At 42.0% G+C, this 17,501-nt stretch overlaps 1 protein-coding gene across 1 annotated transcript in view; it reads right to left on the bottom strand.

Moving 5' to 3' along the window:
* The window catches only part of COG2 (component of oligomeric golgi complex 2), a 39,522-nt gene that overhangs the window by 5,928 nt on the left and 16,093 nt on the right, over positions 1-17,501 (bottom strand). Inside the window, exons 8-13 of the mRNA XM_033099720.1 lie at positions 16,482-16,606; positions 13,019-13,145; positions 9,526-9,660; positions 3,754-3,820; positions 2,568-2,719; positions 450-647 (exon numbers count right to left, since the gene is read on the bottom strand). Of these exons, the coding sequence (XP_032955611.1) occupies positions 450-647; positions 2,568-2,719; positions 3,754-3,820; positions 9,526-9,660; positions 13,019-13,145; positions 16,482-16,606 (804 nt within the window). The remainder of the gene's footprint in view (positions 1-449; positions 648-2,567; positions 2,720-3,753; positions 3,821-9,525; positions 9,661-13,018; positions 13,146-16,481; positions 16,607-17,501) is intronic.

Here is a 17,501-nt window from a genome sequence, read left to right on the forward strand (position 1 = left end):
GTTCTCTTAATGGTAAAAGCAAAAACATGGGACTCATATGCAGAAAACAGGAAGAAACTTTAATAGCTCAGTACTTTCAAAGTATAGATGCAGAGTGAATGCTACCAGGAAATACTTGATAAGTGAATGAGAAATAATTAAAATCCAGTCCACTAATGAGTGTGCCTGCACAGTGCACTGAGCTAATGGAAAAAGCAAGTGGCCCACAGCTTGAGCTGAGTCTGGAACGTCACCACCGGAAAAGTGGCAGAGGCTTCAGGCTGACACAATACCAGACCAGCAGGGAAAGTGGGAGAAGCACCAAGACGGGGAGATGGACGAGATGTTCTCTGGAGGAACCCTGGGCCACAAATATAAGCCCCACGGGGCGATGGCGTCATCTCTGCACAAATTCCTTTTGGAGAAGACACTGAAGCGAGCACTCGGCATGCTTCCGGGACAGAGCTTACCTGCTCCTGGAGCCTGTCCAGGTCTGCGACCACATACACGAGCTGAGTGCTGGAAACGGAGGCCGCTGGCTTGCTTTCAGAGGGGCCACCGCCCTGGTCTTCACTATTTCCTTGGGTAACAGAAGGGTCTTTGCTACCAGTTACCACAGGATTTTTAATATCCTTGGCACTTTCATTAGAGATGGGCCTGAGTATAAGCTGAAAAAGGGTCTCAGTGATTAAATACTTCCCACGAGCAAGATTCACAAGCATTTATATGCGGGTCAACAAGTCAGCTAAGATGCTCGTAATGAAAAAACACGACACATCTCTCCAGGCGGCGTGAAGCCCTGAGAGACAAGCACGAGCCACGACCCCTCCACGTGACGCTCACCGAACTCGCAGCTGATTCCTCGTGAGAAAAACTCACACGAGGCCAAGTAAAACAACAGGTCACTAAACCAAAGGCAAATTAATTTCTGGAACATCACAGGTTTTTAAAGATTAGCTATATTAGGTAAATAATTTACTGCATTTACCCGAATTTATCATAACATATAATTAACTATATTAGGTAATTTACTGAGTTTACTTAATAATATTTATCATTATAATAAGGGTGGAAAAATCAAAATTCAAACCTCACTATGCTTCAAATGACACAAACAAAAGTGTTCTTTGCACAATGGATTGTTACAAAGGAATAACCAAAGAGAAGTACACTGGTATCAAGAGAAGAATGGGGGCGGCCAGATGGCTCAGTTGGTTAGAGCACAAGCTTTCAACAAGGTCGCCGGTTCAATTCCCACATGGGATGGTGGGCTGCGCCCCCTACAACTAAAGATCAAAAACAGCGACTGGACTTGGAGCTGAGCTGCGCCCTCCACAACTAGACTGAAGTCCAATGACTTGGAACTGATGGCCCCTGGAAAAACACTGCTCCCCAATATTCCCCAATAAAAATTATGTAAAAAAAGAGAAGAATGAAATACTGCATGTTCAAGGTAAAACAGTTTAATTAGAGCTATAAGAGGTACTACTGGCTGGCAAGAATGCATGGCGTAGCAGACCCATGCCTGGCTGAAGAATCGTCCAACTCCGCCTAGTCTTCAGAAACAGCTGATGGACCAGGCTGGTCTGCTAGGACCCCTCTGAGCAGAGAGAAGCCAAAAGGATGGGAGGGAACTAACTTCCTCTGAGCTCCCATTATCTGCCAGGTACTTTAAGTCAACAGTCTGTCGGTCAACAAGCATCTCTACTCCCCAGGACAAACGTGTAGAAGCTGTTTCCCTATATCACACATGAAGAACCTGAGACTCGTGGAGCTAATTTTCCCAAGGCCACAAATTAAAAGGTGGCAGAGGCAGGTCTGATTTTTGCCTGACTTGGGAGCATGTGCAAGAAGACCAGCTCCCTCGTGGTCCAGTTAACAAGGACGGTCTTCCTTTCAGTGGATGCCCTGTCTTCACAGTGCCGTTCCTTAAAACACACACACACACACACACACACACATCTCTACTTTCACACTCATCACATTGCAATGGCCAGGTACATGTGTGTCCCTTGAGACTGTCCATGGAGACAGGGCATCTGTGAGGCTGAAAGGCTGGTGCAGGCCCTAGCAGAGGCTTGTGCTCAGCAATGACGTGTGGGAGTCTCATGGCTTTAGCATAGTATCTAATAAGTCATCACAGGCATGTGGACGTTTAATAAAATCAACCACATGAAGAGGGGGAAAAGCAGGATATAGTGAAATCAAGGAAAGGTTCATTTTACTACCTTTTAATCTCAATGATCATATGACTTTTAAATTTCCAAACATTAACTATTAATATATGTGTATTTTTATTTCTAATCATTTTCATTAAAACGAGCATCTTTATTTTAATTTGGAAGCACCTCAAAGACTCTTGTTTTGAGCAGGGAAAATGACTCCGTCAGTGTGGTGCTTTCCACTGAATATGAGACGGTAAATAGGCCTGAAGGCAACTTCTAGAGGGAAAAGGAATGCCCAGACAGAGACAGACGCAGACCTGAGAACAGCCTGTTGCTGTCCTCCAATCTAACCTCTCAGGACAATGTGGCCTTTGAAAAGCTTAGCGCATCTAACCTAAGGTACTAATTCGCGCCGGACCTCACCTCATTGACAAACACGGAGTACCGCGCCAAAATCTGCAGCGTGAGTCTCCACAGACGATGCGCGAGTGATGGCAGGAACATGGCGTCTGACCAGCACCTCTGAAGGCTGCTCCATGTTCTGTGAGAAGCCAAGAGGCAAAACGAACTTCCGGCTAGAGAAAACACACACACTGAAGGCATCTCAGTGAATTAAGGCTACACCCTAACGTTCTCCAGGTGACATTCAGGAGTGAAGAAAGTGGCATTCTGGCCAGCAGAGCTGTGAGTGGAGGTGACAGGGATGACCAGGTGGCTGTATCCCGTCACTACAGCACCTCTCACGGCAATGCATTTTCTGACTTCACATGATTCCAGTAATTTGTTAATAAGTATTTTACACCAAATCAACAAACATGGGTCAGAGTGGCAGTCACTTGCAGGAGTTTAAACTTTGGGTTTGAACTTGTCCTCTTTCATGTGTTTACTCCTCCCCGACCTGAATATACTATTTATAAGTAAGAAGTCAATCACATACTCGTATGACCATTTTGGGCAAAGACAGATGAAAACTTTCAGGCTACAAGATGCACTCAGATTGACATAGCTGCAGGAAAGGGGGCACGTATGTAAGTGCAGCAGCCCAGAGACCTACGTGGCTATAGAAACAGCCACAAATTACGTGACTAGCCACTAGAAATGACTACAACATGACAAGAGACTGCCCAGGCTGTAAAAGATGAAAACATGTTCAGAAAGTCTGCACACTGACCACTGTCATCTGCCTGCCCTGTGTCCCAGGACTGGTGCCCAATGTCCTGGAGGCCCAAGCCCCAGCTGAGCCATCTGCAGGGACGAAGGGCCGTGTGGGGAAAGGCAGCTCGTGGCCAGTCTGCTATACAAAGGGCAGATCCCTTAAGCACACCAGGGGCTATGTTCCCTTGATATTTGATATTCAGGAGTGAAAATGAACTCTGCGTCCTATATTCTTAAAGCATCTTCTATCACCTTTATTAAACAAGAAACTAAACAGCAACAAGTTGGATTTCTTTTTGCCTCTTAAAAAAAGAAGTTGAACTAAGTCTTGAAGGTCTAACTTACTATATGACAGGAAAGGGTGAAAGTACTTCGGGCATTAGGTCTACATGACTTGGTGAGCTTAATTACACATTCAGTGATAGCCTGTCATTTACCACTTTGGGGAAGTTACCTGGAGCGTCTTCCAGTACATCTGTAAGTGCCGCTTCTAAGGACACCGCTATTTCTCTGAATCTGAGAAAACAAGAGTGCCAATTAGTGTTGACGCTGCCACTAGACGCCTTTCGCATCTGCTCTCCTCCCTCGCTAAGTACCAGGAACTTCTGGCACTGGCTTGTCGATAAAGCCAACGCTCAGAGGTGCCCAGCAAGCCCTGGAATGCCTGTTCTCCCAGCCTTCTTTTTACCGAGAAAGAAATAAACTTATCTTGATTAAGCTGTCATATAGAGTCTGTCAGTTATTTGTAGCCGATATGAATCCCAACAAACCGGATGTTTTTCATACCAAACAAACTGTCCAGTTGTCTCCACCAAGAAGTCATTTCTGGCAAGTTCCCTGTGATCATAATAACGTGATCACCTCAAGGCCGTGAGACTGTGGTTTCTCCAATCCACCCGTATCAGCAGGAAGGGAAATGGCCCCAAACTAAGAAATGGGAAAGCTGTATTCTGTAGCTTTGTTTGCAGCTTGAAAAAAACACTGCAGTAGCCAGTTAAAGTCAGAACGGCTCGGTGCCTGGTGCTTGAGTTTCTGCTGCCCTGTTGTAGGCAGCTGCTCAGTGTTTGCACCACTGCTCCTAAGCGAGCTTCTGCTTTTCCTGTTGACAGCTGGCCCACACGGCATCTGAGATCACCTTGTACATACTCCTGTTTTAATAACTGAGGTGGACACATTTATGACTTTGTGAAATGAAACTTTATAAATATATACAGTCATGTTCTACTTAACGAGGGCATACATTGAGACGTGCGTCATTAGGCGCCTCGTAGCTGCGCGAACATCACAGAGGCACACATGCACACACCTGGGCTAGCACCCACTGGACACCTCAGGGGTGGTACAGCCCATTGCTCCCGGGCTACAAACCTGTATGGACGGCACGTGCCTGTACTGGGTACTGTCGCCAACTGTAAGTATTTGTACATCTAAACTTACAAAAGGCACAGCAAAAATACGGTATAAAAGACACCAAATGGTCCACCTGCACTGGGCACTCAGCCTGGATGCAGCCTGTAGGACCGGAAGCTGCTCTGGGTGAGTCGGAGAGTGAGCGTGAGTGTCGTGAGACCTAGGACAAAACCGCCCACTCCTGGAGACTTTTAAACATTGTCCCACCAGCCCCGCCCCTGCTTCCTTCTGAAAGGTTAGAAACAGGACGTGGAAGCAGTCCATGCTGCTCCATGAACAGAGATGTGGGCTGGACTGATGGGAAAGATTGAGGAGAAACTGGCTGAGCACCAGTACGAATCACACATCAAGAAGGAGAGATAAAGACACACAGGGAACTCTCATGGCAATGTGGCTTTGGCTACTGCATGTTGGAGCAGTTGGTGAGATTAAGAAACTTTGTGATATTCATAAAAAAAAAAAAAAAGAGGTGTTGAACATGGAAGAGAGTGTAGAACCGAGAACTCAATATTTTGACTTTGGAAATTTTTCAATTCCATTGACGAAATCTGGCACAAAGGGCTCTTTCTAGCATTGAATTGATGGGAGAAATAAAAACGTACCTATGCTTTATATCATTGTGACCTGAACTATTTCCCAAGCACAGGGACAAGTTGGCTCACACCACCACAGGAAGCTTTCACTCAAGTGGCTGTGGCACTTACTACTTAAGGAGGCTCCTGGGGACCTGTGTCCTCATGCAGCATCTTGGGTCCTCACAAAGAAGTTACAGCAGTGTCCTGAAGACTGTCGAGCTGGACCTGGGAGGGCTGTGGCACCCTCTGCATATGTAGCACTCAGGGTGGGGGTGGGGCTCCTCTGGCTGAGACAGGTCAGGGCTGGCTGATTGCGGTGTCATCCATGCACCCAATATTGAGGTGCTCTGAGAGGGAATCTACTGCTAAGCACAGATATTGTTCCCTCAGAGAGAGAGAAAAATCCCCCCGAACCACATACCCTTCCTTCCATCTTTTACAGGAAATTCAGCTCCTTTATAATCTTATGGGACCACCGTCATATATGTGATTTGTCAATGGCTGAAAATATTGCTGTGCAGCACACGACTGCACATTTTTTATTTAAGTGCTTATGTAGCATTCTGTTTCCCAACTATACAACTCTTCCATCTTCAAACCTCTGCACCAGCACATTCTTTTATCACCTACTAGTCCCTTGCTAGCAGTAAGTTCTGATACATGCTTAAGATCCATTTACCCTAATTGATAATTTTGGTGTTTTGATGGTACATAGATGCTTTTAAAAAGCAGTTTCAGACTGAGTTTAAGGAAATTGTCTGAAGAATAAAAGAAACAGCACTTCAGACAAAAAGCAGCAAGCCCTGCCCTCCATGGGATGCACTGCAGCTGAGAGCAGGAGCCTCTAAGAGCACCTGGGACCGCTGGAGCTGGCTCCTTTCCCGCAGCTTCCTATATGCTCCATGGAAAAAAGGAATTCTATGACTGCCTAATGAAGCTCATGTAATGCTAGTCACTCCCTGTGGCAATGAGGCACAGAAGAACAAGTGACAGATAGAAAAGTGGGACAAGAGACGAGAGCACTGGACAATAGCCCCAGAATGGCAGCAAAAGGAGGCAGTGACCGTAAGCACAATGAAAAGATGGGACAAGGACAGCTCTGCAGCTGGGAGAGCAAACCAGCACCGAGCTCTCAACCCAGGCCCCTAACTCCACCTTTTTTCAAAATCTCTGCAAAGTATAGGAAGTAACCTCCAACAAAGAACAGTCTGACAGCTAAACAGCATTGCTTCCTACAAGGGGAAAAACTGGAAGAGCCACCTAAATGGTCCCAAGCAGGAAATGGTTCCATAACATATGGCACTGTCACACTGGAATGCAGTATGACAAGCAGTCAGCTCGAAGCTATACAACGATAAGGAGAAGTAGATGAGATTTAGTAGTAAGTAAAGACATGGGAGACGAAATCTTACGTATTATGATAATTCTGAAAAAATACAGAAAACAGATGCAGCAGGCCCTGGCATGGGTAGTTCACAGAGACGTCCTGACTCTGACCAAGTAGAAAGATCCATGAAAGTTGAATTGCCTCCTTCACTTGACAGAGCTGTGCCTCCCCAGCCAGGAGCCCAGCACAGCCTCATGTAACTTTCCTGGGCAGTCACTTCCAGGAATGAAGGTTACATTAGTCATGTTTCTTTTTGGAAAATGGAAAAAATGAGAGAGGATAGATACCTTGGTGAACTTGAAAAGTGCTGTAGTTTCACATGTATACGGAATGTCATTCTACTCTTGATAGATATTTATAAGAACGCCAACTCCAAATACAAACATTTCTAAATTCTTAAATTTGGGTTTGGATAAGGTGTCCTAGACATATTACTCCATGCATGCCACAGGCCTACAATAATATAAAAGTACTTATCAAAAAATGAAAAGGGTAATAATGATAGTTGAGGCTGTGGCTGGCGAGCAAGGAACTGCCCTGCAGTTTCGGAAACCCTGTGGCGTGCATGTCCACTCTGCGCATGTGCGTCTCCACTGCGCACGCAATAATTAATTAAGGAGGGCAGAGGGGAAGGGAAACGTGTTAACACTATGAATTCTACATCACAAAGGAGGTATGTTCAGCACGTACTGAAGAAAACACATACAGAATACACATACAAATGTTCTGGAAAGATATAAATTCCAGAAAGATGTCAATTAAAAAAGACCTAAAACATAGACTTCGGCATTTAAGGAGTTAATACCAGTTTCCAGGTAGCCACTGACTCACTACAATTTGAGGCTGCTTTTTTTTTTTTTTTATCACATTTGCATTTATTTTGTTCCTATGAGAAACGGAGTCCTAAACCTACTTCCAATACTCCTGTAAGAACAAAAGAAATGCAGACACAATAGGGTATTAGGGGCAGTGAGGGGACCAATGTGTTCACAGAGTTGTGGGAGGGGCGGAGGGGGGTGCGCAGCTGCCCTCTATCCTGAAGGTGCCTGGGATGTAGGCATAGTCAGCTCCAGCGCAGACCCGTTACTAACAGTGCAATGTTAATATTTCTCCTTAGAAACATGTCAACATTCCCACCCCAGCGGTTTTAGGCTTACTTAAATGACCTGAAGTGACAGGTAACAAACAGTGCAACCCTGACTCAGCCGTGTGGGCAGAACTTTTGTCATGGCTCAAGGCAAACATCCAACGCCTGACAAAAATCAATAGGTGAGTCCTACAAAGTATTATTTGAGTTTATTTTTTAAATGGAAAAACAAACATATTGAGAACAAGTCCCATACTTTATAACTCAAATATAATTTTTAAAAAATTCATTAATCGAAATAAAACAGTTTATAAAGTTAACCAACCCCTTGAATGCTTAAGTCTAAAATCTGGGGAAGGAAAAAAGTCAGGAAACTGGCCGAGTTTCAGCACCTGGTAAGGCTCCAGTGCTAGCTTTGGGAGGACCGGGGATGAGGGGCGCTGGCTGCGGAAAGCTGGGCCACCGCGGTGGGGCCCGGTCCCGCAGAGCAGTGTGGAGGCGGGAGGAAGCAGCAGGTGCTGGGATGGCATCAGATAGCGAAGATAATCTAATTCCCAATTTGGACACAAAAGAAATGGTAAAACGTAAACATTGTTTTCTCTCCTGCAGTCTTTCACTAGTTTAAATTCTGATCATGAATCAAAAGGGCTTCTTGCCCTGGCTTGATCTTGATCACGTCCCCAGTGCAATCCATGAATCTGTTAGATGAACAAGTCCTTAATTTCCTACTAAAGGACAAGATACATAATGATGTTACCCCGGGAAATGAAGCATAAACCACAGCATTGTACGTGTGAAAGGGCGCCTGACTAATCTTTGGAAAACTGTGATTTCATTACCAAAGGTGACTACATACATTCTCAATCACGCACGATACCATGATCACAGAACCTGATTCTTACTGTATTCCTTGCTATACTTTTCCCTCAGAGCACTCTAAGGAAAAGGACTGCATCACAATTCACGAAAGCACCCAGAAATTTAAACAAAAACCCCTGATTCTTTACAGAGCATTTCAGTTAAAACGCTCTCATTAATGCCACTCTACAGAGGACCTTACCATGCCCTCATTCATGAGAATCTGCAAAAATGGCTATTATCACCTATTTTTCTTAAGGAACATATATATTGTAATGGATTTATCATAAAATTCCTCAAGTAGTTAATAAAATCACCTACTGACACAGGTGATAGCATCATAGTGTCTAAATGTGGTACCATTTTCCAGAATAGAAAACAAATGTCAGAAGACTATAAATGAAGCAAAAATAGTAACCAGCATTCTGATAAACTGGTGGATTGAATGAGGTGCAAAGAATACTTAAAGTGATGCTCTCTGCACTCCCTGAGGGAAACAATGTTACAGATGAGCAAAGACAACAGATGTGGACAGGTCCCTCTATTTGAGGCAGGTGATGGACAGGGAAAAAGGCAAGAAAGAGCTACTTCGTAACTCCTGCTTCCCTCTGTCTCTTCCCCAATGAATGAGAGAACATGAGCGTGGAAATGAAGCAAGGCTTGGAGTCCTACTCATTCAGTGTTCTCAGCTCTCTAATTATCAAAAAATAAATCTTATCCCTTTGTCCATGCAAGCCACAACTTTGGCATCATGATATTTCTTGTACATTTCCACTTTAAATTTTGTTTCCCAAAGACAGTATGGTGATCACAAAGGAGGGGCTGTTAACTGGGGACAACATCATTATCCCCGTTTCAAATTCTATTTTAGAAAGGTGGAGGAGGGAGGTGAACAAATTACTGACCTTATTGAAAATAAACAGGCAAGTTCCACTTATTGTTGAAGCTGTGATAGGCAGGATGTGCTCTTAATCTTTTTACACTGGCCTGGGATCCACACTGCCGTTCAAATGTTCTTAAAAAATTCATACTTATGGTATATTTCTAAAATAAGAACACACACATGGCATTTTCATTGTAAGCAAACTAACCGGAATTGGGAGCATATACTGGAAACTGTAATCAAGATAAAAAGGTCAACACACAGAATCAAAGTTTCTAGAGCTGATAGGGACCTTCAGGGAGCTTCCTTCCAACGTCCCCACTTTAACATCAGGTAATGTCCCAAGTATTTCTGTGACATGCTCAAGGTCTTACACAGTGAGTCCATTCGGAAACCTAGGGACTCTAAATCCAGCACTCTTGAAGGGACAGCTCTCATATTCTGGGGCACCCCTAACCCAGTCCACTGCAATTGGATGTGATGGTAGTTTAAGTGCTACGATTTTCATTGCCTCTCCAGAAGGAGGAGAACATGTTTAAGAAGGAAAGAAAGACTCAAACCACGTGAGTTATTACATCATTTTTATAGATGAGGCAGCACAAAACTGATGGGGATCTAACAGCACCATTAAGAGCAGCAGTTAACACTTAACACTTATCACCTACAGATTGTGCTTAAAATTGTACTATTTAATTTAACCCACAAAACTACCCTATTAGGTAACTACAATTATTATCATTCCCCATTTTACAGATGATGTTTCCTCTTCTGTTTAGGTTCAGAGAGAATGTACCTGAAGACAAAGCTAGGAAATAGAGGAAACAGAACCCTGGTCAGTCAGTAGAGCAAAACTGCAGCTGTTGTGAAGGGCACTCTATTCCCCAGGCCCTCAGGCTCTCGGGAAAATACCGCTGCACTTTCCACATACTTCGCAATTCAGAGGGGCTCAATTCCCGATAACGAAACCATTCACCTAAATATACTGATGTCTGTGCTTCAAAAGGAATTTCAGTGCAATAAACATTACAGGTTTTAAATTCCTTTCAATTAGTTTTGAGCCACAGTTATGGAATCATCTGAGTATGGTCAGGTGTGTGGAGTTGAGACAAAGAAAGGTATTATTTATTCCTTTTGGGATACAATTATACCTCTGCATATAATGGATGCTAACGGAGTACAAGACTATTTCCCTCTTCACAAGAAGCATGTTACATTAAAGCTGAAGCGGAAAGCATTTCTTGAAAGACATAGACGCTTGCTGGAAACTGTACCCACCAACATTAAGTATTGGTTTGAAATTCTGAAGTCAAAGTTCTATCAGAAAACTTCATTTCTGAGCTGAAACATCTCCTAGCCTAACATAATCAATATGATTTTCTAAGGAGTACAGCAAAATGTAAAGAGTCTTAAATTGTAAATGCTAAAGACTATTATTCTGTTTATGATATCTATTTTTAAAAATCCTAGTTTTAAAAATCACAAAAGTCACTGTCAACATACTGTAACATGGGACAATTAGCCCAGATAAATGATATTTCTGGGACAATAAGCTACAAATTTGTTGCCTTATCTGTTTTGAAGTCTGCCAGGCCCCAGGCTCACACCACACTTACCTTGTGTCTCTCTACACTTTAAAAATTAACAATCAAATTTACCAGGCAGATTAGAAAAAGCAGCAAATAGAACGTCTAGAAATGAATTAGAATAACTAAAATTGGAAATAATATACAGGTTAAAAAAACAGTTTAGACACAACTGAAGAAGGAATTAATAAACTAGAAGACAGGTCCTGAGAAATTACCCAGAATGGAGCACAGAAGCAAAGACATGAAAAATATAAAAGTACATTTAAGAAACATAAAGGATAAAATGAGGCGATCTAATCAAGAGTTCTAGAAGGAAGTAACGTAAGAATGAGAGAATAGCACAATTGATGAGATAATAGATTAAAATGTTCCGCAACTGATAAAAGACACCAATCCTTACATTCAGGAAACCCATTAAATCCCAAATACAATAAATAAAAAGAAGCTCATACTAAATATATTATAATAAAACAGCACGAAAGTCACAGAGATTTTAAAAGTAGCCAGAGGAAAAAAGGCATTAACCTACAAAGAAACAACAATTAAGTTAACAGTTAATTTCGTAACAGAAGTCAAAAAACAATGTTCAAAGTGTAGAAAATTCTATTTCCAGCAAAACTACCTTTAAAACATGAAAGCAATAGTAATTTTCAGACAAACACAAACTCAGGGTTTATTATAAAAAATGAAGTTTATACTAAAAAATATTCTAACAGATGAATTTCAGGAAGAAGGAAATGATCCAAGAAGATAGTTCTAACAGCCAAGAAGGAATAACATGCAAAGGAAATGATAAACTTGGGGGATAATCCTGAGAGGATAATGACCATATAAAACAACAATAAAATAATGCATATTTGGGAGGATTAAAAAAGTCAAAATAGAAATAAGACCCTGCCCTGGAAACAATAATATGTACTATGGAGTGGAGTGATTAGCTTTAAAGTACTCTAAGTTTCCTTCCTGTTCTAGAGGCTGAAGAACACCAGTGAACTTTAGATTCTGTTAAGTAACTACTAAGGTTCATTAATATACACAGACATAAGGGCAGAACTTCTAAATTAGTGGAGAAGAAAACACAGATTACAGGAGGAAACCAGATTCCCAAAAGTCCAAAATACAAAGAAGGTGGTAAGGAAGGAAGGAAAGAAGGGAGGAAGAAAAGTGGGACAAAGAGGAAGTACAAAGTAAGACCCAAAGTATCAGTGATTACAGTCATTATAAACTTAATAAATTAGCTATAAAAGACAAAGACTGTCATATTGAATTAAAAAAACAAAATCCAGGGAAGAAGGAAGACAGGCATAAGAGGCTGAGCAACATGAGTGGTGAGCTGGGACAAGAACTCAGGTCACTGGCCCAAGACTTTATTCTTCACTGAGACACTATGTATCGCCTTTAAAACATGATAGAACAAAAAATAAACAAGTTGAATTTACTTTTGAAATAACCATGAACTCTTTTAAATGATAACATGATTTAAAAAAACAAATTGGGCCTCCTAATCTTTAAATTATATAGGATGTTTATAGACTACATTTTAAAATCCAACCAATACTTTTTGTTTTTCTTCAAAATTATACAGTAGAAATAACACAAACTTGATGTGTCATGAAAAACACCTGTAACGAGACTAGCTTCTAATGGTCCCAGGATCTTTTTAAAAAGTTAGAAAACAATGTACGTATCTAGTCACAATTGTGTCTACACTAACTTTTACTTTACATTCTAAAATTAAAATATTCTTATTCCCAAAGGTATCGGGAACTGTCACTAGGATAAAACAACCAGTGTATTTTAAGGTAAAGGCTCACTCGGCAGCTCAAATTTTTATTTTTAATAAACCACAGAACCAAGACCGTGCAGAGAACATGATTGTTCTAAAACCTCAGGTTAACATCTACAAGAATCAAGACAAAGGAGTGAAAGGTACCTTGTGAAATGCATCTGGGTCCCCAGGGTTGAAAAGTGAGGGCAAGTTCTCTTCTAATCCTCGTACTATTTCTGGCCAGACAGAATTCACCAAAAAATCATATCCAGGAACAGTATTACCTTTTTCACTGTAGATAAGAGCAAAATTGCAGTCAAATACACATAATCTACTACTCACAAGACCAAAATTCCTCTGCGGTGTTTTTACTGAAAGTTCCTCAGCCTAAAAATTATTACAACTTAAAAAAAAAACCAAAAAACTATTTGTCAATTAATTTGTTTCAAACCCAAACTTCTACTTCACTCCTTGATCTCAGCCTCACCTTGAACCTGACATGTCCTCTGTATCCACTCCCATAACAAGCTGGTGGTGAGGACAGGCAAAATTACTACTTCAAACTGCCTGACACAATTTTCTCCCCTAAAATGGGGTAACACATTTACACTCTGTCCTAGAGAAGCAGCAGTCTAATACCACAAGAATAGCAATCTTTGCATTCAACCTGAACACCTCTAAACCCTAAAGCATTGTAAATTATGCTAATTTACCAATTACCAACAGCTTTGTGATTAAGCTAACTCTAAGATTACCTTCAGCTAATGTAAAATCTTGATACAAAAAACTGATCACATTAATGTTTTGTGTGTATGCAGCTTTATTTTGCATCTTTTACCAAAAGGTTGGACTTTGGATTTCTAATTCACAAACTCAGAGGCAACACTGAGATAAAAGCATGCACTCTGAGTTCAAACCTTGGGTCATTTTAATTTGTTTTGGTTTCTGCATCTTTAAAATGGAGATGCCAATAACATCTACCTCATAGGATCACTAAGTGCATTAATATTTGTAAAACATTTAGCATGGCGCCTAGCATATAGTAAGTGCTGTGTGAGTAATGACTAACTACAGAAGTAAATAAATAAGGCAGATTCCGTAAATGTCTCTTGAACGGAAAGACCTGTAAATATCACTGATCTACCTACCCACTTTGATTGTATATAAAATAATATGCTCTATTTTAAGATAATTTTCTTTAAAAATGGTGAGCCATTCAATATGTGGTCTTATTTTACTAAAACTGAGAGTTTTAAGTTGTAAAATCATCAATATCAAATGGGACTTAACATCATGGTAAGTGTCAAAAACAAACAAAAAAATTTACATCATTTTCCTGCTCAGCGAAAATTACCCAGAAAGATAGGTTATCAAGGAAGCTATGCTTTACTGTCCAGAAAGAGCGATCAAATAGTCTTATCATCGTTAAGTACTGATAAGAAATTAGTGGTGGGGCTGGAGGAGGGTAGAGAAGATGCCACTTTTCCGGCATACAGCCTATCACAGACTTAATCATGGAAGAGCTAGATCTGCTAAGGTATCTGGAGAAAGAAAGGACAAAACTATGGATTTTAAAACCATAAGTGCCCATAGCATAAGCAATATTAAATAAGACCTCCTCATCCCCAAAGTACCTAACGAAAGCCCCAAAGAGAAAACATGAATCTGCAAGATTAACATGAAGCAGACGCTAATTAGAAGAGGAACCATATTCTTTGGAAGGTAAATCCTGAATGCTGCTGGCACTGCCAGTTATAAAGGGCACCAAGGGTGATGGACAGGGAGGCCCTGAGGCAACGGAAAAGCAGAACCTGAGCCCGGGAGGGGCAGGGCCAGCTCAGTGACAGGGCCTGGAGCAAATAATGATGACCTACCGAGGGACAATGTGATTCCCATTCCTGAGGCTGCCATGTGAATTCTGCCACGCTGACCACTGTGGACAAGAACTTGTGGAGCTTTGAAACTTAACACTTCAGGACGAAGACTAGCCCCGTCAAATCTAATGACTGGTTGTTTCCTAACTGTAGCTTTTTAAAATTTACATCCTAACTCCTACTAAATTCTTACCCCTAATCCAAATGATTACTAAACAAAAGTGGCAAAGCCAGGCTTCATCTGAACTCGTGTACTGAAAACAGAGAGGGTACTTCAAAGGTTAAGCAGTGTTTTATTATCCCAGGTATTTTTCTTTTCAAAGAACAAAAATTCAAGACCAAATGTATTGCTCACATGAAGACAGGACCTTATTTGCCTTTCTAATGCTGCATATAAATTCATTCTTTAATTCTGCAAACACTGAGCAGTTGCTACCTTCAGGACACTGTGCAGGAGGGGGAGGTGTGGGACATGGCACAGGAGGTGAGCACACTGTTGACATGGAAATCAGTCCTCAGTGGCAGTGAAAGCGACATGTGGTGGAATCCAGAGGACACGGTTAATGCCGAATGTCAAGATAAAAGATGGTCTCTTGCAGGAAGTGGTATTGGAGGTGGAGCTTCCTATGGAGTGACAGCAAATAGAAAGACAAAGGGAACTGGAAGGGCAGGGAAGGGGGAGGCAAAACACAGACACACACCATATAGGGTGTGTTACGAAAGAGCAAGAGGTACCGTGTGGCCAGAGACCAAGTGGTACAGGGCAAGTACCACGGCGGAGAGCTCTGGAGTGGAGAGGCACCGGCAGGGCACACGGGGCCGTCCACGCTGCATCACGACGCCTGGACCTCCCTCATGAAGCCATGAGAAGCCACAAAGACTCAGGAAGAAGGCAGAGTGTCTGAAACTTGGCCTTCTGGATAAAGTAATGCTGAAGGCTGGACTGAGAGCAAGAGGAAGGAGGCAGGGAGGGCATGTGGGGAGAGCCCGTTACTTTGGAGCGAAGAGGACAAAAGCCTGGGCTGGGACAATGGCAATGGTCAAAGGTAATGGGATGTTTATGAACAGAACTGGAAAGCCATGGAAATTAAATAAAAGAAGGAGGGAAAACTGAAGATGAATTCAATCATGATTAGTATAAAGCTTGTTGAATGTAACTGAATTGGTATTATGACTCTAGAAAAACGGAAGGAAACCAATTTTGATTTCAAACTGATTCAGGTAAGAATGTAGAGGGAAGAAGCATGTGCTTAGGTAGGATTCAGAGAGGTGAGTCAGCTTAGCTCCACCTACTAGCTTCTTCTCTGTAAACCGGGGCTGATGACACCGCCCCGCAGCATGTGGCAACAGTTATAAGTAGGAGGGTACCCTTCACGTTTTTTACAAATTGAAGGTGAGACCCTCCACAAGCAAACAGACTAAGACTCGTTGAAGGCTCAGATGATGGTCAGCATTATTCGCAATGAAGCAATTTTTAACTAAGCATGTTGTTATTTTAGACACAAGGCTATTGCACACTTAATAGACTACAGGATAGTATAAACATAACTCATGTGCACTGGGAAACCAAAACATTCATGTGGCTCACTTTACTGTGATACCGGCTTCACTGCGGCGGCCTGGAACCGAACCCGCAGTGTCTCCGAGGTGTGTGTGTACCCAGCTGACACAGGCAGCCTATAGCAGCGGGCACTCCAGGCGACAGGTGCCACCATTAAGCCGAGGCGTGCTCTGGGCACTGCAGTGTAAAGTACCTGGAGATGGCTCCACCTGTGACTTCTCGAAGAAGGCGGCAATGGTGAGGGACAAACTCCAGGAGCTTCTTATACATGGTCTGAAGGCCATCTGGACGAGATTCAACAACCTGCTCTATAATCACCTGGTAAAAAACGAATATCATTTTTTTAAAAAAGCACCTAAAAGTATGAACAACATACTACAGAGAAAAGAATAAAGAAAACCTTAAAAAAATACTTCCTTGTATCCACCCTCCTCCCTGAACTGACATGAAACAGAAAACTGACATGTTTTCTACACAGTAGGTAAATAATAGTCTCACTTAAAACTATGATACTTCCTAGGACAAGACAGTTCTGACCCCGTGGGGACACAGGGTGGCGATGGAGACTGGCCTGAAGCTGAAAAACCAGGCCCATCCATGTACATCCCTCTGAGTTTGAAAAACACTGAGCCCACATGACAATAGCTTCCTATTGCCTTGGTCATCTCTTCTGCCGTCATTCAGATTAGGGGAAGGTTTGAGACAGAGAAAGATGAAAAAATACATTTTATTTTCTTCATTATTTTATTTTTGTGGTAAGGATGAGAGTCAAGGGGTGAATAACAAGATGACAAGCAAAACAAAATAAAAATGTGGCCATGGTTTATTTACTATGCCACTGAAACTTCGTTAGATTCAATTCAATGAAAAACAAAGGCAAAAATTTGTAACAAATATTTTCACTTCATAAGAAACAATCTAGATAATTTGTCTTTTTCAGCCCAATCAAGACAGCTACTGAAATACAACGCAACACAAAGAGGGAATGGATATATCATTTTTAGTAACCGTAAAAGAGCTCACAGGGTTAGTGAAATTAATCCTTAAATTTCATTATCAATGGGATTCAATTTTCCCCTTTTAGAAGCAAGAGACTTTCACCCTGAAGTCACGCGAGTAGACGCTTGGCGCTTGCTGACAGAGGGGACTTCCACCCTGACCGGTGCCTGGAAGGAGGTCTGCCCCTGCTGAGGATGGGCTCTGTGACTTCTAC

The sequence above is a fragment of the Rhinolophus ferrumequinum genome, chromosome 27 (assembly GCF_004115265.2).
Source record: "Rhinolophus ferrumequinum isolate MPI-CBG mRhiFer1 chromosome 27, mRhiFer1_v1.p, whole genome shotgun sequence".
Classification (NCBI taxonomy): Eukaryota; Metazoa; Chordata; class Mammalia; order Chiroptera; family Rhinolophidae; genus Rhinolophus; species Rhinolophus ferrumequinum.